Genomic DNA, 25903 nt, shown 5'->3' on the forward strand with positions numbered 1-25903 from the left:
AAGGCATCTAAGCTAGGCAACTCCAAACTCACTCATGAGCCATTGTGTGGTTTAGTGGTTAAGAGCGGTGGACTTGTAATCTGGTGAACCGGGTTTGATTCCCCGCTCCTCCACATGCAGCTGCTGGGTGACCTTGGGCCAGTCACACTTCTCTGAAGTCTCTCAGCCCCACTCACCTCACAGAGTGTTTGTTGTGGGGGAGGAAGGGAAAGGAGAATGTGAGCCACTTTGAGACTCCTTAGGGTAGTGATAAAGTGGGATATCAAATCCAAAACTCTTCTTCTCTTCTATATAGGTTTTTTATTTCCTGATGGGTTCTCGGTTGATATCTGTATCATATGTACATTGAACTGTTATGGTGGTACTTAATGGAAATTTGAAACCATGGTCACAAAGTAATAAAAATGGAGATTACTTATTTATTTATTTAAATAAGTAAGAAAGAAGGGAACATCCAATTTTTGGGCAACTTTTACATAAATATGCAAGTTCTCATGATTAGGCTGTTGCATTTATACACTGTTGAGCTAGAGTATTCTGCTTTGCTATGTTGATGTTGGGAAAGATGGAGGGCACAAGGAGAAGGGGACAACAGAGGATGAGATGGTTGGACAGTGTTCTCGAAGCTACCAGCATGGGTTTGACCAAACTGCGGGAGGCAGTGGAAGACAGGAGTGCCTGGTGTGCTCTGGTCCATGGGGTCACGAAGAGCCGGTCAAGACTAAACGACTAAACAAAACAACAACAATGTTGATGTGAACATCTGCAGAGCATCCAGAACAACTAACAGACCCTACAAAGTCAGGCGAGGACAAAGAGATAGAGAAGGCCTGGGGGTTTCCAGTGCACAATAAAACATTTTATTTAAAAACAATGCATTCAATATCATGTTTTGGCACATGAGTCAATGTGGTAGGCACATCCACACCCGACAATAACATTGTTGAAATATTCAAAAGGAATCGTTGCAAATCTCCCACTCCCCACCCCCAATAATTTTCAATCACAATAACTATGCAGAATTCATCTACAAGGAAACAATAAAGAAAAGAAAATACACACACCAAGGTGTACAATCCAACCAAACTGGATCCAACCTTTAAGCCTCTTTGATTTCAGAGGAGGTTTCTGATGCTCCCACTGAAACTGGTAAGGTTGAAACATCTTAATTTTGGCTGGATGAACTAGCTGGCAATGAACAAGTCAGACAAAATATTTACATGTACATTACATTGTACAGATCACATTCCAATCTCAGAGGTGTGGCCTGTTTCATACATCTTTAATACTTATTATCCTGGAGCTGAACCGAGTTCTAGACAAGCTATTGGGAACAACTCCTCCATCAAAAATGAATTAAGTTGTGTAGCAGGGCAACGCTTCATTCATTTAATGGCGCTTGCTTGTTGACTGGTTCCCCCACCAGTGAAATCTCCACTGACTTCACTAGGACAACCTCCAGGTTTTTTCCTCCCCCATGCCAAACGTTTTGAAACATTGTGCAGCTTTCCACACCATTTCACCTGAGATTAAATCCTGACTCTAGTGTACATTTGCTACCTGAAAAATAAAGACTTTCTAATATGGCTATTTAAGAACAAATGGTTGGTTTTGATGACCATGGCAGAACTTCTGAAAAATGCGATTTCTGTGTAAAGATGATGCCACTCAGCAAGGAACAGCAAGCTCCTTAGAGTAGTTCACACTTATTTACAGGATCCTGTCCTCTGCTTGCAACCTCCATTCACATTTCCTATTCTTGGCTTTTTGGAGATTTTGGATGCTTAAAGGAAAGAAATGAGAGCAGACAACCTGTTGGTATCTGATTGGGCCTGCAATCAATATACTCACCATATTATGGTCTGTCAGGAGCCCCCTCCCCCTGGCTGTGCAGCTCCAGGTAAGTTTCCCCCCTCCATCTTCCTTGGACCTCCTATGCTTTGACCATGCTTGGACAACTGTCTGCCTTTGGCTCCCTCTATCAAAAGTTGTGCAGGCCCATTTTAAATGGATGGATGCTAAGACGTACACACCTGGCCATAAGTCCATGAAATTAGGGAATCAGAAAACTTTGTTGATCTACTGCCAGTCACTCAGAGATCTACTAGTAGATCTCAATCTCCCTTCTGAATGCCTATATTTTATACAGACCAACTGACAATGGACGATCATGTAAGCCATAGTACATAGATTTGAGCTGGATTTCCAGTCTGGAAATATTGTGTGTTTCAATCGCCAGCCCAGTCATCAGATGCTCACAGGTAGTTTTGATTATTTTGACCAAGGCCTATCTACCGATGCCTAATCAAATCAAGAGCTTAACAACACATGCTGTATACAGCAGTGTGTACCAGCATGGGGTACAGTCCCCATGCACTGGGGACTGCCATTCGGAGTGTTTGCACATGCATATCTCTTTGATGCCATTGCGGGTCTTCTGCAGGTGAGAATGAAGGCATGTTACAGACGTGGACAATGGAATACGCATGCACCTTGAACACATACGTTTGGATGTGAGCTTCCTTCCACCACAGGCAGTGCAAGTTTCTCATTTGATATCAGTGAACGCAAGGTAGGTCTTCATGCACGATGCTGTGAAGAACAGCAAAGATGTCAAGCACCCCAGTCTAAATGTCTACTGTCTGCCAAGATGCACACATGGACCTCTTGTGCACATGGAATGTGCCCCGCCATTAATTTCAATGAAGGGAGCCAAGCTACATGGCTTAGCTGGTTCCTTCCACTAAAATGAATTGCGTAACCTTCCAGGTGGGAAAGCTGTGTGCACATACCAGAACACTCATGCCCAGAACAGATCACTTGGTACAGTGGTGAAAAGAGGTCCTAGAATAATTGGATTAAAGTTTGTTTGTTTCGATAGACATCTTATTTAAGTCCTGCCCTATATTTACATTTCTGCTGCGTCTATCTATCTCTTGAATCTCTTAGTCAAGGACCCAGGCTACTCTAGAAGCCATGCTACTCAAGGAGTTGTGTCACCCTAGAATTCACAACTCATTAAAAAATCTATGTTGCATGACTGTTACATACCATTCTAGGACTGATGGTACTCAAGCATTTATACGATTGTTGAACAGCCTCTCTTGGGCTCGGCAATGGGGTTGCTTTGGACAAACACAGTGGAAGTCCTTTCAACTGATGCCAGCAGAAAAATAAAAGCTATTTACAGTTTTGGCCAACAACTGTAGGATCACAACAGTTTTCAAAAGCAGGATTAAAGCAGCATATAGGAAATACATGGTCGTGAATCATACACTTTGCTTTAAGGAGAGACTTTTGCCCTGAAACCAAGAGTATTGATACGTCAAAAAAAGTAATTTGCTTTGGATGATATTGAGCTGTTGATTTTGAAGTTGGACTCCCTGATGGAATCTATGGCTCTGAAATATTCAATGAGGTTATGAAATATCAATGGCGAATTCCACATGAAAATCAATGACTATGATATGACCCTTTCGTTGTCAATACCTTTCTGAATTCCAATTACTAATGTCTGAATAATTTGTTTTCTTTCTTGGATCTCTTTCTCTCCTCTCTTTTAACAGAGCCATAAGCGTTAACCTGCACAATGTTTTCTTGGGTGGATTTCTACTGCGGTCAATGGATTGCTCCTGTTAAAGAGGTTCGAAGACTGCAGGCCATTACACCCAGCAATTCATCTTAGCTGGATTGATGACCAACTTTGTGACTTGGTAATAATGGTAGCTATACAAAAAGGAGCACATAAGTGGTCAATGCAATTTCTTAGAGATACTCACAAAGCACATTAGTCTGTGGATAACACAAGCCCTATTACTATGTCCCTATTAATGCAACAACATATCAATAATTAGAGATCAGTGCTGTTCAAACGTTCATTGAATGCCTTCCCTGAATTGTCGTCAAGGATGTCAATTATAATTCAAATAGAATAACCAGGCTGGCTTCTGAGCAAGTTCTTAATTTAGGACTTAGCTTGGAAGTCCCCAAATGCCTGGACCGCTATAGGTTATCTTACATTAACATGTATTAAAAAACCACAACAAAACAAAACAAAAACCTCAGCAATCTAGGGCAACTAACACAATGAGATAGGCTCTGTTTAGGAGCTTACCATCCTCAGGGTCCCATATGGAAAAATGGCAAGTCAGGAGGCTTCCATTTCATCTCCCACATTTAATAACTCCTATCTGCTTCTCCCCAAGTAGACATGTATCAAATACAGGATCAGGCTACTACTTTTTGTCGCACTGTTCTTCCACTATCAGCCTCTAATACAGCACACAATGGCAAACAGTTACTGATGTCAATGATATCACCGGTAAACATATGTTAAGTGCAGGGTCTTCTTCAGTGGAATATCATGGTGGAATAATGGAAGTGCAAATCAGTTCCTATACATTTTTTGTGGAGGGGAAGAGAAGAAGCATGTTTTTAAGGACAGGATATGGCCATCTGAACCAGCTCAGCTAACACCAATGAAGCTTTTGAACCATACATCAATAATATCAAAGCTTGAGGTTAAAACAAACAATCAAGATTATATTGAAATATAGGTGCTCCAGTGATAGACCATTAATGTCAATGGGTTGTTATTTCAGTAGAGGACCTTAAAGATCAGATCCTTTGAAGTCTTTAGCAAAGCTCATGGCACACTCAACGAAGCTGAAATCACTATTTATTTATTTCCTTTTGAAAAAGCAAGTTCTGCAGGATTATGGTATACGTTGCAAGTTTAATTGTTTCTGAGACTTAAATTTTGGAAAGTGGAAGGACTTGAAAGATGGTCCATCCCACCCACCCCCCCAGAAGACCCATGCTTGCTTAATCATACATATTTTAGTTGACTACTCTGATCAATCTATTGCTTTAAATCTGCAAAAATCTTCAGATGGGCAAAATAATTTTGAAGCAAAACCATCGTTTTTGCTGTTGTTGTATGGTTGTCTCTTTTAAAAGAGGAATTATCTCCTGCATGAGAACAAAGGAGGGTGTGTGTGTGCCTGTTTTATGACGGTACTTTTAATGAATGCTTGTGTTAAGGTTTGTTTTAAAAACAAACAAAAAAACACCCTTCCTGCTTGACTAAACTGGGACAGTTTTTTAAAAGGTAATTTAAAACTGTTTAATAAATGAGTCTAGCTATGGAATTTTCCACACTGCAAAATCTGGGGAGTAATGTCTTCGCAAAGAGGCAGTCAAACAGAGTTGAAACTTCTACAGGTGCCAGTTTTGACATAACTACCAACTGTAAACAACAGAAAGTTAAGTAACTGCTTCGACCCGATGGGACAATGCCCAAAATGCCAAATGATGTAGCTTGAGGTTTAAACTTCCAGAAAGCAGTGGCTTAGAGCAACAGTGACATTTAGAAGTGAAGTAGATTTCTAGCGGGAAATCAAAAAAAAACCCCATTCCCAGCCCTGGTGTGAAAACAATGGCATTCTTCCATTAGTCATGTCAGAACAAATACTTGGGCGATATTAGACGAGGAGAGATGGAGACCTTCGTTTGGAGCTCTCATGAATCCTCTCAATTTACAGCAGGAATGGGGACATTCTGGAGTACAAGGTGAGGTGTCGCCACTGCGCTGCACCCCCTGTGAAGACCAGGAGGGGACATGGCAGGGCACCATGCTGACAGCAACAGAGCTTTCTCATCCCTGATCCAAGAACTTCAAACTCATCAGAAACTATGGCAAAAACCGAATGACTCAAACTCGTCTGTAGCTTTTCTAACTAGTCTCAACACAGCCTAGCATTTTAGCATTGTGTTCATAGTCTATTCAAAACTGTAGAGCTGCTGCGGACAATATCTTCAGCCTCAGGGGCCAGACTGTCCCAGACCGAGTTCTTTGATGAACGAACTCCTATGGAGTCATGCCTGCGCCCTTTGGCTGGGGAGAGGCTGCGACCTTCTTGGTTGGTTGGTTCGGAAGCCCCCTTGGTTGAATAAATTGGCCTAGGATGGGATGTGGCAATTCTTGCTTTCACAGATGGCCTTTGAGATATGACTGGGTGCTACAGAAGTTTCTGTATTGCCACAGAGACTTCTGGTGGCATGCTCTTTCTTTACAAAGGGCATTTGCTAAGTCTCTCTCACTTGAGGAGCACACTGGGAGCAGCACAGGTCAAGTCAGAGACTGCCTGGCCCTGTCCAGATCTTCTCTACCTAGCCATAGTGGTTGGGACAAGCTTGAGTGGGATGGAAATAGGAGTCCACAAAAGATTGTGACAAGGGCCAAATGCATCCCTTGGGTATCCAATGGACCATCTCTGCATGCCTGCATGGAAAGTATATTTCACTCCCCATTGGGCTTGTTATGCTAATGAAAGATCTTTGGAATAATACAGTGACCACTTACAGTGATATATTCCCATTGACCTTAAAGGAGTTAATACTGGTGCAAATGGTCATTCGGTCAGAACATTCAGGAGCGGTCCTCAAACTGTTTTTCAGCTACTAAGAGGAGTTGTGCAAGTTAGCCAAGAAAACAAGCCAAGAATCTTAAGAAGCAAACACAGGTGTTTTAACATTCAATGTTTTGAGACATATTGCGGAATGTGAAAAATACATGACTATGAAAATACTTTAAAGAGAGCCATCTTGGCAGCATAACCAGAAATGCAAAACTTTCTGCTGTAAACAGCTTTGACTTTCTTACTGCACAAATAGAAGAAATCCTTCTGCATTGCTAAATATGCTAAAGACACCCTCCAATGCTTGAAAAGATGGCAATCAAAGGGTGCTTTCAGAGCATCTCTGAATCAAAGGAAATCCCTGCCCATAAATTCTTTTTTTTTCCATTTAGAATTCTGTTTTGAAAAAAACGGTGAATTCATTTTGGGCACTTTTTTTTTTTTTACTTAAAAAACAACGACAATCATTTGGCACTTCAAGTGTTAAATCCTTAGGCACACTGGGACAAAGTCAGCTTTGCTAGACCTTCGCCGTGAATTCGAAAGAGTTGCTGGAATTCGGCAGGGAGCTGGTGGGACTCTTGCCACTTGGTCGTAAACTTTGTTCCTTTTTTATCATAGTAATGGTACGGAAGGTCTTCCCGGTTGTTCGGATTAAATCCAAAAGGCCAGAACCCGTATAGGTGGATTTCGTCACAAATTGCAGATGCCAGCGTATACATGAGAATACCTGTACTGAGCCGTTTGGGTGCCAAGTGCTTGTTTTTCCAATACCTGCGAAATAAAAAGAAAGCATGACATGGGAAACGGATTATATATATTGAATGGAAATGTTCTGGAAATGCATAATAATGTCATTTTGAAATCCCTTTTAGAGCAACACCTTTACTAGGCCAACCACGACATCGAAAAACAATGTGCAAGCTTTTGTTAAGGCATAGACAAACTCAGCTCTCCAGATGTTTTTGGGACTACAACTCCCATCACCCCTGACCACTGGTCCTGTTAGGTAGGGATGATGGGAGTTGTAGTCCCAAAACATCTGGAGGGCCGAGTTTGCCTATGCCTGCTTTAGTGAGTGCTCTAGTGATGAATCTCATCTCTGAAAAGACGAAAAGACTAGCTGTTCTTGACTGTTCTCATCTTTTCAGAGACAAGGAGTCAGCTGCTGCTGTACTTCTTGTTCCTACCAAGCACTTGGTGCAACGTGATATCTATGGCACAAGAAAAACAGGGGGAAGAGCACTTTAAATGAAGAACATATCCTCCCCTCCAAAGGGGAGAGACTCAGCTGACACCTGGGGCAAAGGAAATCTTTATTATAACTCCATGTGTCTCAGAGCACAAGGACTGCTCAAACTCTACCCATACATTTGCATCTGAACTGCACAAAACTTAAGAGAGTGTTTGAAAAGAAGTTCACAGCACGATGACATGTGTGCCAGTACTAAATGGAAACCTTGGCCAACCAAGGCCGTCATGTACTGATAGCTCTTGTCTTCTGGGCTTCTTTTCAAAGATTCCTTTACTGGTAAGCTTAAGGGCCTTCCTTCACCTTTTGGGGCAACCCTGATATGTGCACAGCAACTTAAAGCGCCCTACCCAGTGCTGGCTACTTGTTCCATATTAAAACCGTGACCAGATGCAGACTTCATGGCTTCAATATAAGCCACACAACTGCTCTGTTTCCCACTTAGCCTGATGAATCTCGACAATATAAGAGCTTGTTCAGTATTCTGCGATATTTTGGTTGGCCCAATTAAGGGGCTGCCCCAAGAGGGACTATTTCTCATGGGCCAACGTGGCTATCTAGACTTCTGTTTTGACTGATAATGACAGCATCTGGATGCCTTGGAGTGAGGCATCTTTCCTATGTTCCCCCAATGATCATTCCCTGATACTGTAATGAATGGTCAAGTCTTAGCTTTTGGGGTTGCTCAGTGTACATGGCTAAGGTTCCCTCTAGATCTGGGATGGGGTGCCTGTGGTCTGATAGAGGTTGCTGGATTCCAACACCCATCAGCTCCAGCCAGCGTAGCCAATGGACAGGGATGATGGAAGTTGTAGTTCAGCAACATCTAGAATCTGTAGGTTCCTCTCTGCCCCAGCTGCACCTTGGCTATTCCTGATCCTGAGTCCCCCCATCTTGTTTAGATATGTTTTTTTTAGCTCCTGGTGGCAATTTCTATTTACTCTACACTTCTCTACTCACACCACCACAAGTTCTCGAGAGTTTGTGGGCCTCGTTCATTTACCCAGCAGCCTAAACCGGCAAAGACCTGACAATCTTATCTTAATAAGAATTTGATTAGCTACAATTGTTCACAAATGTTGAGTGCGAATGATCAAACGTACGGCTTCCAGGAGCAAAGATGGCAGCTGCCGCACTCCTTCCCTGCCCCTACCACAGGGATTAAGTCATGGTTTGTCTTAGTGCTACACCCAAACCTGGGCTCATGGTTTGTCAAACTCGAGGCAAACCACAATCTGTAACCAAGGTTTGTTCTTGGGTTTACCATTCATGGTTTGTTGGGGGGAGATAAGCTACAAGCCAGGGTTTGCACAGAGCAATAAGCCAAACCATGGCTTAGTTCTGGGTAGCAGCAAGACCAAAGTGCCCTTGATCTGCTCTCCAGCAATCTGCATGTTTGCTTGTGCTACTGTAAGTAATGGCTTGGCTTAGCATTACATAGTTACTGGGCCACTGTATCATGATTGCTTCTTTGTTATTTTTTTTTTGCTGAAGAAAAGTAGGCTACAAATTTAATCTACCTCTCTTTCAAATAAGAACCAGTCCTGTGTGAGTGTCTGGAGGCGGTTGGAGGATGGATGGCGGCTAACAGATTGAGGTTGAATCCTGACAAGACAGAAGTACTGTTTTGGGGGGACAGGAGGCGGGCAGGTGTGGAGGATTCCCTGGTCCTGAATGGGGTAACTGTGCCCCTGAATTTTGGACTCACAGCTGTCCATGGAGGCACAGGTCAAATCTGTGTCCAGGACAGCTGTTTACCAGCTCTATCTGGTACGAAGGCTGAGACCCTACCTGCCTGTGAACTGCCTTGCCATAGTGGTGCATGCTCTGGTTATCTCCTGCTTGGACTACTGCAATGCGCTCTATGTGGGGCTACCTTTGAAGGTGACCCAGAAATTACAACTAATCCAGAACGTGGCAGCTAGACTGGTGACTGGGAGCAGCCACCGATACCACATAACACCGGTCTTGAAAGACCTATATTGGCTTCCAGTATGTTTCTGAGCACAATTCAAAGTGTTGGTGTTGACCTTTAAAGCCCTAAACGGCCTCGGCCCAGTATACCTGAAGGAGCGTCTCCACCCCCATCATTCTACCTGGACACTGAAGTCCAGCACTGAGAGCCTTCTGGCGGTTCCCTCATTGCGAGAAGTAAGGTTACTGGGAACCAGGCAGAGGGCCTTCTTGGTAGTGGCACCCGCCCTGTGGAACACCCTCCCACCAGATGTCAAAGAGATAAACAACTACTTGACATTTAGAAGACATTTGAAGGCAGCCCTGTTTAGGGAAGCTTTTAATGTTTGATGCATTACAGTATTTTAATATTTTTTTGGAAGCCGCCCAGAGTGGCTGGGGAAGCCCAGCCAGATGGGCGGGGTATAAATAATAAATTATTATTATTATTATTATTATTATTATTATTATTATGAGCACATTTATAAACAACCCACTGCCTCTCTTAAAAACCCCTCGATTCTTGACTGCTGCTCCTCTACTCCGCTGCAAACTACAACGAAAGCAAACAACAGCATCACGGGGTGAGTTAAATGCACCTGTTGAGATGTTGCATGATATTTCCTGGCCAAGCCAGCTGGACTTTTAGCTGCCCACGATGCTCGATAAAGAAGTCAACCAATGTTCTTGTAATGGTTGCTGAAGTATGGAAGAAAAAGGCTGGGATCCAGAGAATGGCGCCGTCAAGCTTCTTCAGGCTTAGGAAAAAGTTATTTCGATCTTGAATGGTCAACAGGTTGTTGTAGTACTTCTCCAGAATGCTGGGGTTGAAGGTGGTGAGATTAGTTTTCCTCCCGACATCCTTCTGGAATGCCTCAGTCGGGGCAAAATTGCAACGGAAAACAAAATCGTATTTATCTATTTCTTGCCCACACTGACTTCCCACAAGGATGCCGCTGTTTCCGACGACAGCACAAATATTGTAGTGCTTGTTCTGAATAGGAGAGACATCTGGAAGCAGCAAGCGGAAGCTGTTGCTAATGGAGAAGACATATTTGTGGCTGGAGTAGTCGTAATGCATCAGCTGCCCAATCCGAACCATATTCTTCGTCAAGGAGAAGTTTTTGATCACGTCAACATGCTGAAGAATTTCTCGCCTAGAACAATAAAAGAACACGCATTTCATGAACATGATGGGTCTTCCTTCTTATGTTGAATTGTTATCTTTGCCTTGAGGAAATGGGAAGGAAGGGGCTAATTTCACAATTATGTAATTGAAGGAGCACCTTCCTCCATTCCAGCCAACCTGTTTTTTTGAACTGCTTGTGGTGCCCGCAGGGAATATGGCACCTTTCACCAAAAGAAGCAGGGCCTTCTCAGTGGTGACACCCTGGCTATGGAATTCCCTCCCTGTAAAGATCAGATTGTCTCCATACTATATTTATTCAGGAGGCAGCTTCCAACCTATTTGTTCCAGCAGACTTTGGGAGCATAACAGGGATGATACTACTGAGGATTATTCCATTTCGCTTCATGGTCTGCTTTTGTTTTTAATACTATATTTTAATTTTAACCTGTCATTTGAAGAAGGGCAGGGAATAATACTAATACTAATATTTACAACAGGGATGCAGAGCTATTGTCCCTCCAGAAGTTGCTAAGACTGCAACTCCCATCATCCTTGTCCATCTTCTATTGATGGGAGTTGAAGTCCAACAGTGCTAGGAGGACCAAAGGTCCCTCGCTCCTGATTTACACCAAGAACAGAGTACATTTGGGCTTGGTTCAGACAATACTGTCCATTATTCTAGCTGCTCACTCCACAGGCTTCTGTACATGCTTATAGAATCCAGTGCACACCTGCCCAATATCAGCGCCCCCCAAATCTGAAAATAGATCACAGTCAATATCAGCACCCCCCATCTGAAAATAGATCACATGATCTGGGCCTACATTAACTTCCCTTCCCTATGACTATCAGGCAGTAAGTAGTGTAATGGCAGATTCATGAACACAGGCTCCCTTCAGGATAGACAGAGGCATGTCTCCTCACAGCCACCCTCCCCTCTACGATTATAGAACCTTCTTGATTACACAACACTTATATAATAATTATAATTAGGGATGCATTGCAGTAATCAATGCAGATCTCCATGTGTTTCCTTTCAGCTAGATCTACTATTTTCTGTGCACATGCATGGGCAAATGATTTGGACTACTCCAATAGCTTCTTTCAGAGTGATTTAAGTTGCGTTCTCCTTGAATTCCCATTGCACGTAACAGAACCGCTTCAAGGGTTTCTCTCTCTCCTTAAAATCAAGTGGTCTAAACGTTTTGTGAAATAAAAGGCATTCATTTCACTCATTTATTTGTATTAGTGGGGTAATTAAAATAATAATAATATTCACCTACTGAGAATTTGTCTTGTGGCATGAAATTAATCCTGAGTCATAAAGGGAATAAGAAAGTAGGTCTTTGCTGCTTTTGCTTTTATTTATTAAATTTCTATACTGCCTTTCATCTGAGGATCACAGGGCTGTTTACAATATAAGAACACAAAAACACATAATACAGTAACAAACAAAAAGAATACCCTACCACAGTTTAAAAGGCAGAGGAATGTTTTTTCCTGGCACCTAAAGGAGCCAGACAAGTCTCCCTGGGGAAAGCATTCCACAAAGAGAACCTCTCATAGAGGAGGCACATGAAAAAGGGCTTCAGGTCCATGAATAATCATAGTTTAGAGGTCCTGGGCCCTAGGGAAGTTAGATTATCCTGCACCAGGGCCAGGGCCTTCTCAGTGATGGCTCCAACCTGGTGGAATGCTCTGTCCCATCAGAACAGGGCCCTGCAGGATTTAACTTCCTTCCGCAGGGCCTGTAAGACAGAGCTGTTCTGCAAGGCTTTCAATTTGAACTTAGCCTGATCTGTTATCCCCCTTCCTTCCCCCTCTCCCCTTTTTTATGAAGATTACCCGCTCTGGGATCCCACAGCTAATTCTCCCCTGGCCTCCTTGCTGGCCCACATAGGACTAATTTAGCCAGCTAGCCCTGGTGATCATCTAATGTTTATTGGATGGATTTCCCCCCTAAATTGATTTTTGAATTCTGAATTTATTGTTATTCATGTTTTATACTGTATTTTATGCTGTTTTTGTTGCATTAATTAATTGTTTTAAATTTGTTGTTAGCTGCCCTGAGCCCGGTTTTCTGAACCGGGAAGGGCGGGGAATAAAAAAAAAATATTATTATTATTATTATTATTATTATTATTATTATTATTATTATTAACACTTGTCTACCAGGCAGGATTTCAAAAAAATAACTTCATAATGAAGCAGGAAGTTCCTTCAGAACAAACAAGGAAGTTCTTCTCCACAGACGGAATCAAGAGAGAAAAATTACAGCAGCAGCAGCCACCACCCCACCTTTCTGAGCCTGAGGGCGCATTTGGAAATCTAAGGAACTGCTGAGGGCACTACAAAATACCTACTTCATAGAAGAAAAACTGGTGATGCTCAGAGCCCCCTTTCCAAATACTAGGCAAAACATCTGCATGCCCACCAAACAAATGAAACACAGATAAAACAAACAAACAGCCCCCCACCCAAGAAACCTCATTAAAAATAATTGGGAGCGGCAGGGGGCCCTGACAGGCACCAAGGGGGTATCTGAGAACACTATGATGTTGATAAACACCACATGGGGGAAAACTCCAGGCCAAGAAGACCCCCGAAAGGGGAAGTTTATCCTCCATTTCCATCCCAAAGCTACAATTCTCAAGAGTGGTTTAAAAACCAACTCCTCTTCCCAGGGAACTCTGGGAATTGTAAGTCTGGAAGGTGAACAGGGGTCTACTATCAACTCTCAGACCCTTAGTGAACTACAGCTCCCAGAATTCTATGGGGCCAAGCAACAACTGTTTGAAGTACTTTAAATGTATGGTGTGAATGTGGCCCGGTTGAGTCCTCATTCTTAATGCTTAATCAACCAAGTACATTAAGCTAAGAAGTACATAATATCCTCAACAATATGAGTACGCCTGAACTTATAAACCTATTAACCATACTTAAGGAACATTGACTATTGATTGTACATTACTTAACTGCCACACACCTATCCAATTAACATATCACACCATATCTAATATCCAGGTGTATCTAAAAAAAACCGCTCCTGTTGTAGGTTGATCCAGTACAGTGGTATCTCGCGTTAAGTTCGTTTCGGAGGTCTGTTCTTAACCTGAAACTGTTCTTAACCTGAAACACCACTTTAGCTAATGGGGCCACCCGCTGCTGCCACACGATTTCTGTTCTCATCCTGAAGCAAAGTTCTTAACCCGAGGTACTATTTCTGGGTTAGTGGAGTCTGTAACCTGAAGCATATGTAACCTGAGGTACCACTGTAGAGGGTTATTAATCTGCCGTATCAATAGAAACCATCAGTATGCCAAAGTACCAACCATCTATTATGTACAGCCCATAACTTGATATGGAACCTCATCTTGTTCTGTGACCTTATTTAGTCACACGCTTCCCTCTCAGATGCTATGATTAATAGATTAATTAAGGTCTGTAGCACACTTATATCATAACTAGTTTTCCTGGCAAATGCCACCCTGTGCAACATCATAGTGTTCTCAGATACCCCCTTGGTGCCCAAGGGTTTGGGTTAACTGTGGGAAGGTAGAAGCTCATTCCTCTATTGCACCTTGGAAATGTTTGGGGACAGTATTGGCTGAAATGGGCACTCATCGCCATCTCTGATGCCCTTTGTCAAATCTCCTTACAGCCCACACACTGACCCTGCATCCATTTCCTAAACTTTCGCCAAAGTATTAGCATAACTGGCAACCACAATGACAGTCAACAAGGAGACACTTCATCAGAATGAGCTCTGTCATCCTTCCTTTAGATTTTAGAACATTTTATGCTATCTTTGAAGAACCAAGCTCCATAAGATCTATAATGCACAACTGCCTAGGATGTAAGTGGAAGCACATTTGGGCTTAGGGTTGCCATATTTCAAAAAGTGAAAATCTGGACACAAAAGCTTTTTAATTTTTTTTTTAATCTCCAAATAAAATGACATTTTAAAGCTTTTTTTAAAAAAAGGAAAATTGCCAATAAATCAACACTTCCGATATGGGCTTTCATGCGCCCGGGTTGTCCCTGACATTTTAACCAGGTTATGAAACTTCTGCCCAGACATCATCAGGGGGTTTGAACTGAGTGTCCATCAATATACAGATGATACCAGCTCTACCTCTCTTTCAAATCAGAACCAGTGAAGGCGGTGAAGGTCCTGTGTGAGTGCCTGGAGGCGGTTGGAGGATGGATGGCGGCTAATGGATTGAGGTTGAATCCTGACAAGACAGAAGTACTGTTCCTGGGAGACAGGGGGTGGGCTGGTGTGGAGGACTCCCTGGTCCTGAATGGGGTAACTGGGCCCCTGAAGGACCAGGTGCGCAGCCTGGGAGTCACCCACTGAAATTAATGAGCATGACTAAGCTAGGTCCATTGATTTCAACAGGTCTACTCTGAGTAACGTTCAGCTGACGACCACCAATTATTTCTAAAATTGCATCTAAATTAGCATATACAAAGTATATGCAATTCTGCACCCTTTTTTCCCTGGGTGTGTATGTATGTGCTGCACTTCCACTTTCCCTGCGATTTGCGTAGAATGGGCACAAGCCTCCAACGAAGACATTGGGCATTCGCAAACTGGGCTCTAAAGCCTTTCCAATCTAGGATTCATCTGTGAAAGTGAATTAGTTTTAGGACATCTAGAGGATTAAACCAATCAACCCTCTTCCTGTGGATTAATTCTGAAATGGGTGTGTGTGTGTGTGTGTGTGTCCACTTATCATCAAAATCAAACATAGGGCTAGCACATGTTTAATTAACTAAGTAACACTTAAATTTATGGAATTTGCTACCAGAGGATGTGATGATGGCCACTAGCTTTACACAGCTTTAGAAGAGGATTAGAGGGATCTATCATTAGGCATGAAGGCTATCTGGAACCTCTGTTTTTTAGGGGCAGCACGACACTAAACACCACTCCATGTGGGGCACCAGTGGGAGATGGCTAAGGCCTTCAGTCCTCACTCATGGCTTTCTGAAGACATCTGCTTACTTGGCCAACTGTGGGAAGCCGGATAGTGGGCTAGAGATGGACCTTTCATCTGACATAGCAGGGCTCTTACATCACCATCACCATCACCATCATAATTTATATACCGCCCTATATCCACAGGTCTCAGGGCAGGTACAACTATGACAATAACAAATCCCTCTGTCTTGAGTGTTAATTTCCATATGATGGGGTGTACGACTGCACACCATTTCTCACAGCCTGTAGGAGTTTCAGATGCTGTAATGCAGGTTATGGCTATGGTTTCCCCAGTAGTGATGTATGGTAGTGAGAGCTGGACCATAAAGAAGGCTGATCGCTGAAGAATTGATGCTTTTGAATTCTGGTGCTGGAGGAGACTCTTGAGAGTCCCATGGACTGCAAGAAGATCAAACCTATCCATTCTGAAGGAAATCAGCCCCGAGTGCTCACTGGAAGGACAGATCCTGAAGCTGAGACTCCAGTACTTTGGCCACCTCATGAGAAGAGAAGACTCCCTGGAAAATACCCTGATGTTGGGAAAGATGGAGGGCACAAGGAGAAGGGGACAACAGAGGATGAGATGGTTGGACAGTGTTCTTGAAGCTACCAGCATGAGTTTGGCTAAACTGCGGGAGGCAGTGGAAGACAGGAGTGCCTGGCGTGCTCTGGTCCATGGGGTCACAAAGAGTCGGACACGACTAAATGACTAAACAACAACAACAACAATGCAAATTTGGGGATCCACTTTCTCTCCAGATGGAAACCACAACTCCCATCACCACTGGCCATTGCTGGGGCTGATGGGAGTTGCAGTTCACCAACGTCTGGGGAGCCAAAGCTTCTCCATACCTCTGGCGATGGCACAGCAGTGAGAGCATTGGATTGGCTCCACTGCACTTCCACCAAGATCCTTGCTGCTTTGCTGCTACCCTTCTTGGTAACTGGCAGTGATGCACAGCAATGGGAAGCCAGATCAACCATCAAGTCCCTCCCACCACACTGTTATGGCTTGCAAAGTGCTTACGTACTTTGCTGGCATAACTTTATTAATTATAGCAAAGGGACAGAAAATGTCATTCCTGGGTTCCTCCAGAGTATATTTGGAAGCCTCTAGTCTAGTTGGCAGTATTAAGGGATTCTTTGGGATGGGAATCCAAGGGGAGAATTAGAGCTTTGTTTATCCATAGTCCTACAAAGGTATGTGGTTTTGGAATCACAAGTGTTGCCTTTGTATGGTTTTAGTTTTGTTTTAATGTATTTGCTGTTTTGTGTTTTTAACAGTTTTTAATTACAGTGGTACCTCCGTTCTCAAACTTAATCCATTCCGGAAGTCTGTTCCAAAACCAAGGTGAGCTTTTCCATAGAAAGCAACGCAAAACAAATTAATCCATTCCAGACTTTTAAAAACAACCCCTAAAACAGCAATTTAATGTGAATTTTACTATCTAAGGAGACCACTGATCCATAAAATGAAAGCAATATTCAATGTACTGTACTATAAAATAAGTAAGACAGTATTGTAGATGATAAAAATGAAAATTTAATTTTTTTCTTCCCTGCACTGATGATAGTCATTGTTTGGATGGGGGGCTTATATCCATTTCTGCAGTCACACAATCAATCAATCAATCAATCAATCAGTAGCTGAACTGGGTTCCACACAGTCACAAAAACAAATTAAACGAAAAAGCCTCGAAAACAAAAACGCAAAATAAATAGCAAAAACAAAAGCGCCAAACTTAATCCGTTCCGGAAGTCTGTTTGACTTCCGAAGTGTTCGAAAACCAAGGCGCAGCTTCTGATTGGTGCAGGCGCTCAGGAAACAATAGCCAACAACCGCATCAGATGTTTGCTTCCAAAAATCATTTGAAAACCAGAACACTTACTTCCATGTTTTCAGAGTTTGAGAACCAAAGTGTTTGAGAACCAAGGTGCCACTGTATTATTAGTGTGTACATCACACTGACCAAGTTCTTAAGGAGACAATTACCACTTCTAACATTGCTGCTTTAAAGAAAATTGGATGCTTTGTGTAATGTAATATATACACGTGTCTGTATTTTAGTTTTTATTATGGGATATATGCGTGCATGATTTAATAGAGTGGTATTCAAATAGGGTTTACACAGAGTAGACCCACTGAAATTAATGAGTTCGGCCCATTCATTTCAATGGATCTACTCTGCATAAGACTTATCTGTAAGCTGCTTTGGAGGAATGTGGGCTAGGATTTCTATTTATAAATTAAGATAAATAATTCACCAGTATCAGATACTTTCCATCCTGTGCTAAGAAGCAACAGAAATACTGTCAGTCTGAGCCCTTCTTCAAAAACAATGGGCTGGATCCAGACTTTGCCATCCGCAAAGGAAGGCTGCTTCTGTCCATGGAAGACTATTGATCCCATTGGCAAAGTGGGAGAAGCAACTTCGGCCGACTTCTCCCCTTGTTGTCAGGAGTAAACTCTAGATCCAACCTAATATATGTGGACCAGGTGGGTGGGGTCCCTTCCAGGGGCCACATGAGAGTGATAGAGGCAAAAGTGAGTGGAGCAATGTGCACTAGGTTAGTTTGTGTGGGAAGGGTTTTAATGGGTAGGGGAGGATATGTTAATTGCAATTTATCCCTCCAGCTGCCCACATGTGTGCATTAAACAGAGTTTTAAAATCCCATTATCGACAGTGAAATTGAAAGCCTAGGAACTGGGCTGCAAAGACTCACTTTGTAAGCTGGCTTCCCCCTTCTTAGCCTGCATAACAATGAACCAGGCAACAACGTGTAAAGTTACGTATAAAAGTAAGATTTACTTTATAATCTTGCATTGGTTCACAGAAACAGTAGCAGTAAAAACTATGCTAGCAAAATACTTATATTTACAGTATAACCAATCTCAGGCAATCAGGTACAGGGCAGAGAGAGAGAGAGGAACAGGAAGTACTATATGCTCCTTCCTCTCCAGGAGATGATGGGAAATGACATCACACAGAGCCCTGTCTACCAACTGCATTTCTATGGTCTGAGTATCTGTATCTCAGCAATATACAGTGGTACCTTGAGTCTCGAACATAATCTGTTCTGGGAGTCTGTTCCACTCCCGAAACGGTTCAAAAACCAAGGCATGGCTTCTGATTGGCTGCAGGAGCTTCCTGCACTCAAGTGGAAGCCGCGTCAGATGTTTGGCTTCGGAGAAATGTTTGCAAACCAGAACACTTACTTCTGGGTTTGTGGCGTTTGGGAGCCAACCATTCGCGAACCAAGGTACCACTCTAGCTCTGTGGACTTAGCCTCTTCTAAAAGATGTCTGTTTAAAAGACATCTGAAGGCAGCCCTGTTTAGGGAAGTTTTTAATATTTAATGCTGTATTGTTTTTAACACTCAGTTGGGAGCCGCCCAGAGTGGCTGGGGAAACTCAGCCAGATGGGTGGGGTATAAATAATACATTATTATTATTATTCTCATGCTAACTCGCAAGAATCTGTATTTGTTAGGTTTGTCTGCTAATCTCCCACTACATAAACTCACACACCCTTTTTTCCCTCCTCCATACAGGCAGCCACTCCTGCCAACCTAGCAGTTCGAAAGCACGTCAAAGTGCAAGTAGATAAATAGGTACCACTCCGGTGGGAAGGTAAACGGCGTTTCTGTGTGCTGCTCTGGTTCGCCAGAAGCGGCTTAGTCATGCTGGCCATATGACCCGGAAGCTGTACGCTGGCTCCCTCGGCCAATAAAGCGAGATGAGCTCCACAACCCCAGAGTCGGCCACGACTGGACCTAATGGTCAGGAGTCCCTTTACAGGCAGCCAAGAATCATTGTCAGGGCTTAAGGACATGGTCCAGTCAGGCAAAAACACTAAAAGAGTGTGTGAAGCAGCTTCAGTGAGGGGGTGTGACCTGGGAAGAGTTCTGGAGACCAGACAGAGAGGCCTGGAGAGCCACATCCTGCCTCTGGGCCTGAGGTTACCCCACCTTTGCTCTAGACTTTATGAAGAAGGTGCTGCAAAGACCCCCTTTCACTGTCTCATATAATGAAAAAGCTTCCAGGATTAGAGACTTTTTTATTTTAAGAAATGCATTTCAGCAAAAAAAGAAAGAAAAGGTTTCTTAAAAATTGTGCCCAGTGTAATTGAACGTAATTGAGACTCTGACCACCGACGCTTGTCAACCTCTACTAGACCACAAAGATAATGCATTTTGGTTTGGGACTGCTACCTGATTGCAATACAGTTTATAGAAGTCTTTCAAAGGGAAATAAACTGCAAAGGTATCTTATATTATTACCTTGCGGGGGGAAGTAAAGAGCTTTGCAAAGAAACATTACTGCACATTCCCTGTATCATCAGCACAGAACTTTCAAGTCATCCTTAAATGTCATTAATGATAATGCGCTCCAAGTTTTGAAGTGAGTGCTTCCAGTATCCTCATTTGGCATCTCGAAGCAACATTCAGCTGTCTCCCCTTTGCAGACACACAGCTTCTTAATATTCTATTTGGGGAATCATAAGGTCAATTTGCAAATATTAAAATTTCTCCTAAAGCGAATAAGGCTAATAAAAATACCATTATGGTTTCCATTTACTCATCATCAAGAGAAAACTAAACAACCTGGTCTATTTCATTACTTATATGCTACCGGCATATGCTGCTCTTCCTCCAAAGAGCTCAGGCTGGAAACTACATGCTATGCATGACCCTGGAAATACTACTGAAAACAGCATTCTTCTGCTGAGTTCCTCCCATTTTCCCTGGAAAGTTTAACATCTCTTATCCATCTGGTAATGGCATCACATTGCAATTTGCCCCTCCTCTTCCAGCCACCAATAAAATCATTTATTTACTTATTCCATTTATTGACCGCCTTTCATCAGAGACCACAAGGTGGCTTACAACATTCTAAAAACCAAACAGTATCTTCCTATATACATAAAAATGTAAGTCTGTTGTCACGTTGCAGTTTGCATGGCTGCTGATAGGTGGCCATGCTAATTTCAGCGAGATGATAGAATGGCAGGCAGTAAGGGAGCAAGCAGTGCATGGGGGGAAATGTTCTGTGAAGCACCTTGCCCCTCCATAATAATAATAATAATAATAATAATAATAATAATAATAATAATAATTTTTATTTATATCCCACCCTCCCCAGCTGAAGCCGGGCTCAGAGCGGCTAACAACAATAAAAGTAACACAGCATTCTAAAATCAATTCATTTTAAAATCAATTCAAAATCAAATCAATGGCAACCATTGGGCTAGAGTTCTGTGAGGATTACCAAAGGAGGGGGTCAGACTGTGCCTTGGCCAAAGGCCTGGTGGAAGAGCTCTGTCTTGCAGGCCCTGCAGAAAGATGTCAAGTCCCGCAGGGCCCTAGTCTCTTGTGACAGAGCGTTCCACCAGATTGGGGCCACAGCCGAAAAAGCCCTGCTCTGGTTGAGGCCAGCCTAACCCTCCTGTGTCCCGGGACCTCCAAGATGTTTTTGTTTGAAGACCGTAAGGTCCTCCATGGGACATACCAGGAGAGGCGGCCCTGTAGGTACGAGGGTCCTAGCTGGAACATGGAGGCACTTCAGAAACTACTCTCTAAAGGTGGGGCTTGGAGGAGGCTGTGCGGGGATAGTTGAAGGGGTGGGTCAGGTATGGGGAAAGTGGGGTTGGCAAAGTGGTTGACAAGCAGAGCATACGCACTCTTATGAGTTGAGAAGGGGTTTGCAGGCCGTATGCCGAAAGCCTTCTAATTCCTTGATCCAGCAAGTTGTAAAACTTAAGCAAGAATTCAAATTTCTGGAATAGCTAGGTTAGCTTTCTGGTGAGGTGACAGCCTAGGTAACAGACCATTAAGAGTACAAAGGAAGTGGCTCTATGCCAGACGGCAAATGGGTGGGCCCCCACCCTCCCTCAACTTACTGGTAGTTAGAAAAAGCAAAGGCCAGAGCTTAGTTGTGTGCGTAAGCTAGAAACTGGAGGAAGAAGCAGGCTGAATCCCTTGAGGGAGAGGCATGCCTGATTTCTGCTTGCATCCAAGGCTATGGCTAAGGGTGAAACAAGATCCCATTGGGATATTAAATGCAATGAACTCCTCCATTGTAGGCTCAGGCTGTGTATATGTGTAAATAAACCATGTATCATAAAGACACCACGGTCTCCATTGTCCCTCATTCCAAAGGAAACATAAACCCTGGGTAAGCGCCTGGAATTCTGCACTGTTCAGAGACTGGTGTGGCGTGCAACAGTATGTTCAAGTTTTCAAACCAAAACTATTTTCCAAATCGTAATGAGCAGTATAGAAGTCAGTTACACAAACTCATTGCATAGCAATTAGGCTGACCCCAAAGACCAAGATTTATACCACCTCCAGCCCTCTAGCTGGCAAGTCTCCTGCTTCATTGCATCATCATCATCATTTTTATTTATACCCCCCCCCCCCCGCATCTGGCTGGGTTTCCCCAGCCACTCTGGACAGTTTCCAACAAAATATTTAAAATACAATAAAACAACCTATGCACTCCACAGTGATGGTGAGGGTACTCAGGAGAGCGACCGAGTCAAAGGCTCTGCACATCTTGCCATTCCACAATCTAGGCGCAGTGCATTTCCCCTGAAAAACATTTATGTTTGCAACACATTGGGGAATCTGGAAACCAGCTTGTTGGTAGGTTTCCCTTGCGTGTATCGTCCTACTGGCATCTCACTTAGGCAGACCTCACTTTGCCCTGTTCTGATGGCCCTCAGAGCAACCTACAGACTTGCCGGCCTGAAATGTTTAAAGCTTAATAAGATCTAGAACTTGCTTATCTGACAGAAAATTGCCTTGGATTTGCTAGCGCGACAGTATATATAGAAAGCTGAAGAAAGGTTCCATGGAAATAACGCAGCATATTCTTGACCCCACTGACAAGAAGAGTCAAATTGAAACTGAATAGACTCTTGCCCACTTAATGAAATTTCGTATTGTGCCTTGTTTATTGCCTGCCTTACAAAGGTACATCAAAACGGAAACTGAGGTGATGACACTCCTAACCCAAAGCTGTTGTGCTTCCTTTTGCCATCCCTATTTTAAAAGCCACGTAATCCAACTTCTAGCCTCTTCTCCTTGCAGGATCAAATAAACTATAATCCAATCAACGGTCAACATACCTACATTGACCTCAGAGCACCGTGCCTTATTCCATCTTATTTTATTTTACTTGACGCTAGATGTCCACTCCCACAGAAGAAAGCTCTTGGATTTGAAAGCATGCAACACATTTGAACAGCCTGTTGGTTGAGCAAATTACATATTTTTTGCACCATAACACTCACTTTTTTCCTCCTAAAAAGTAAGGGGAAATGTCTGTGCGTGTTATGGAGGGAATGCCTACGGGTGGCATGCCTACGGATTTTCCTCCTCTAAAAACTACATGTGTGTTATGGTCGGGTGCGTGTTATAGAGCGAAAAATACGGTATGTGATTCCGAGGGCATTCTATGTTGCTTGCTGGGCTCATGCGGTTGTAAGCGCCGGATCCCTCTGATACAAGGTTAAGGGATCAATAGCGAGCTATAATGCTGCAGATATCTCCTGCAGCCCCCTTTTCAGTCTGCACAAATCCTCCCCTCTTGCCTTAACCAGCTAAGAAATCCATCTGCAGCAACTGTGATTAAAGTCCTGTTAACAATAATTTGGTTACTGGTTGTGGTGTTTGCCCTACTAGGTGTGTGACATCATACTGGGTTCATAAGGAAAGGGTTAACTAATTGTAAAATGACTAACCAATGGGAACCCAAGGGGAGGAGTTAAGAATTAGAGTTAGGGTGTTTGAGAAGTCAGTCTGGAGTTAGAAGAGACAGAGAGGATAAGTCTGTGGGTTGGGCTAGTCTGGTGAGAGAGAGTGAGAGAATTTGTTAAGAGGAGTCAGCCAAACAGTTGAGATAATCAGTCAGAAGGCATTAGGAAGGTATAGGCCGGTAAAGAAACTAAAGTTAAGAAACTGACAGGAATATTATCAGAGAAACCATAAACTTGTTAATGTTTGTAAAATAAGCTTGTTTATTTGGTTCAATTTTAACAGCTGTCTGGACTCAGTGTTTTACCCAAGAGAAGTGAGCACAGTGGTGGCACAGGGATCAACAGACCGTTAAGCATCCGGGGACCCTGTGTGATCGCCACACTGGTTAAACTGGAAATCGGGTCTGGCATTAACTGGGGTTAAGGTCTGTGCCAAGGTAATCCTTAATAGAGCAATGCTACAGAGAAGTGGAGGGGACATGGGTGGCGCTGTGGGTTAAACCACAGAGCCTAGGACTTGCTGATCAGAAGGTCGGCAGTTCGAATCCCCGCGATGGGGTGAGCTCCCGTTGCTCGGTCCCTGCTCCTGCCAACCTAGCAGTTCGAAAGCACGTCAAAGTGCAAGTAGATAAATAGATACCGCTCCAGCGGGAAGGTAAACGGCGTTTCCGTGCGCTGCTCTGGTTTGCCAGAAGCGGCTTAGTCATGCTGGCCACATGACCCGGAAGCTGTATGCTAGCTCCCTCAGCCAATAAAGTGAGATGAGTGCCGCAACCCCAGAGTCGGCCACGACTGGACCTAATGGTCAGGGCTTCCTTTACCTTTTTTACAGAGAAGTGGGTAGGAGGAAAAGTCCTTGGTAGAGGAATCACCACTTACTAAACCCTACTGGGCTTGTGCTGGCCATACTGGAAGGTTTCCCCCTCTGCCCTTCAATCCACTGGTTTCCAGGGGAGGGAAAATAACTGTGTCTGCTCCAGGACTGGCACAGTCTGTCTCCTTTGTTGGGGGCATGTCAAGGGAACAGGAGGGCTTGGGATCCTGTGGATCCGAGGTCTCTTCTGATCCAACCTGATACACCCACGCGACACACCCCTTTTCAGCCCCTCACAACAAAACTTTCCACCGTTGCAATAAAGATGGCTTTGAGGGCAGGTCTTCTTTGCCAACAGATCTCCACACTGCCAACAGATCTCCAGGGTGGTCCAGGGAATCCACCCATCCACTGGCTACTCCAGGAAAAAGACTTTTTCACATAACGTAAGCTAGTTAAGATATGGGGTTTTCTCCTGCAAGATGCACTGATGAAACACCGTCTTGCTTGCAGGCTTTTGTCAGGAGCAGGTCAGCAACAAAACACCTGGCGTCAGTGAAGTTAACTCTTTATTCAAAGAAACCAAAAATAGTGCATGCCTAGTGGTCACAGCAACTCTTCCCAGTAGGTCTTGCCCCAACGAGGCAGTTGTGAGGACTGAATGTCCCACTGTTCTCTAAGGATCCTCTCTTGGTTCCTTCTCCAGCAACCTGAGGTGCCTTCGCCTTGTCTCTCTTTGCTCTGCCCTCTTCATTCCTCTGTATGTTCTGGGAGACCAGTGGAGAGAGGAACTGGTCACAACAGGAAGGGGAGAGTCCCTGGCGTCTTCAGCAGCATGTCCCCACTCCTCCCCAGCCTCCACTTCTGCCTCTGATTCCGAACTGCTCTCTGCCCCAGCTTCTTCCTGCTCACTAAACCCTGTTGCCTCTTCAGCTTCTGACACCTCCCGCTGCCAGCCTGCTCCCTCTTCTTCTTCTGACCACTCATCATCACCCCAATACTGATCCCCTGGCTCTGAGTCCTCTTCCCTGGGGGGTTCCTTAGGGGAGTTCGCCAGCTAGTGCCTCCTACCACTCTCCTGTATCCACCAGCCCATCTATAGCCATCTGGATGGATACTGTGAGAATAGTATGCTTGACAAGATGGGCATTTGGCCTGATCCTGCAGAACTTTTCTTATGTTCCTACATAGGAGTTGGGAGGAGGAAGCATGCAGCTTTGTGTACACACACACACACACACACACACACATTGCCCTTCAATCATATTTCCAAGTTTATTTACGAGAATGAATAAAATAAAATATAACTGCAAACATAAGATCATAAACTGATCTCATAGCTGCCCCCCCCAATTACTTAACTGCAGATTAAGCCTACATTCTGCCTGCACTGGCCTATTCAGTTGGTCCAATATATTTGTAGTTTTTTGTTTTTTTTAACACTGCAGCACAGCTGTATCATCCCAGTTTATATTTCAGACAGAACAGGTCGCTATTAGATAACAGTGTCTGCTTTAGTAAAACTCGGAACAGACTTGGAACAAAACTAATAAAAGACAGCAGGAATAAAGAGCATTTTCATTATTATT

At 43.5% G+C, this 25903-nt stretch overlaps 1 protein-coding gene across 1 annotated transcript in view; it reads right to left on the reverse strand.

Annotated features, from left to right (window-relative positions):
• Positions 1-837: 837 nt before the first annotated feature.
• ST8SIA3 (ST8 alpha-N-acetyl-neuraminide alpha-2,8-sialyltransferase 3) overlaps positions 838-25903 on the reverse strand; it is a 44178-nt gene continuing 19112 nt past the window's right edge. The window contains exons 4-5 of the mRNA XM_083702858.1: positions 10224-10781; positions 838-7193 (exon numbers count right to left, since the gene is read on the reverse strand). Coding sequence (XP_083558984.1) covers positions 6911-7193; positions 10224-10781 — 841 coding nt within the window. The 3' untranslated portion in view covers positions 838-6910. The remainder of the gene's footprint in view (positions 7194-10223; positions 10782-25903) is intronic.

This window comes from Podarcis gaigeae (genome assembly GCF_964106915.1).
Source record: "Podarcis gaigeae genome assembly, chromosome: 11".
Classification (NCBI taxonomy): domain Eukaryota; kingdom Metazoa; phylum Chordata; class Lepidosauria; order Squamata; family Lacertidae; genus Podarcis; species Podarcis gaigeae.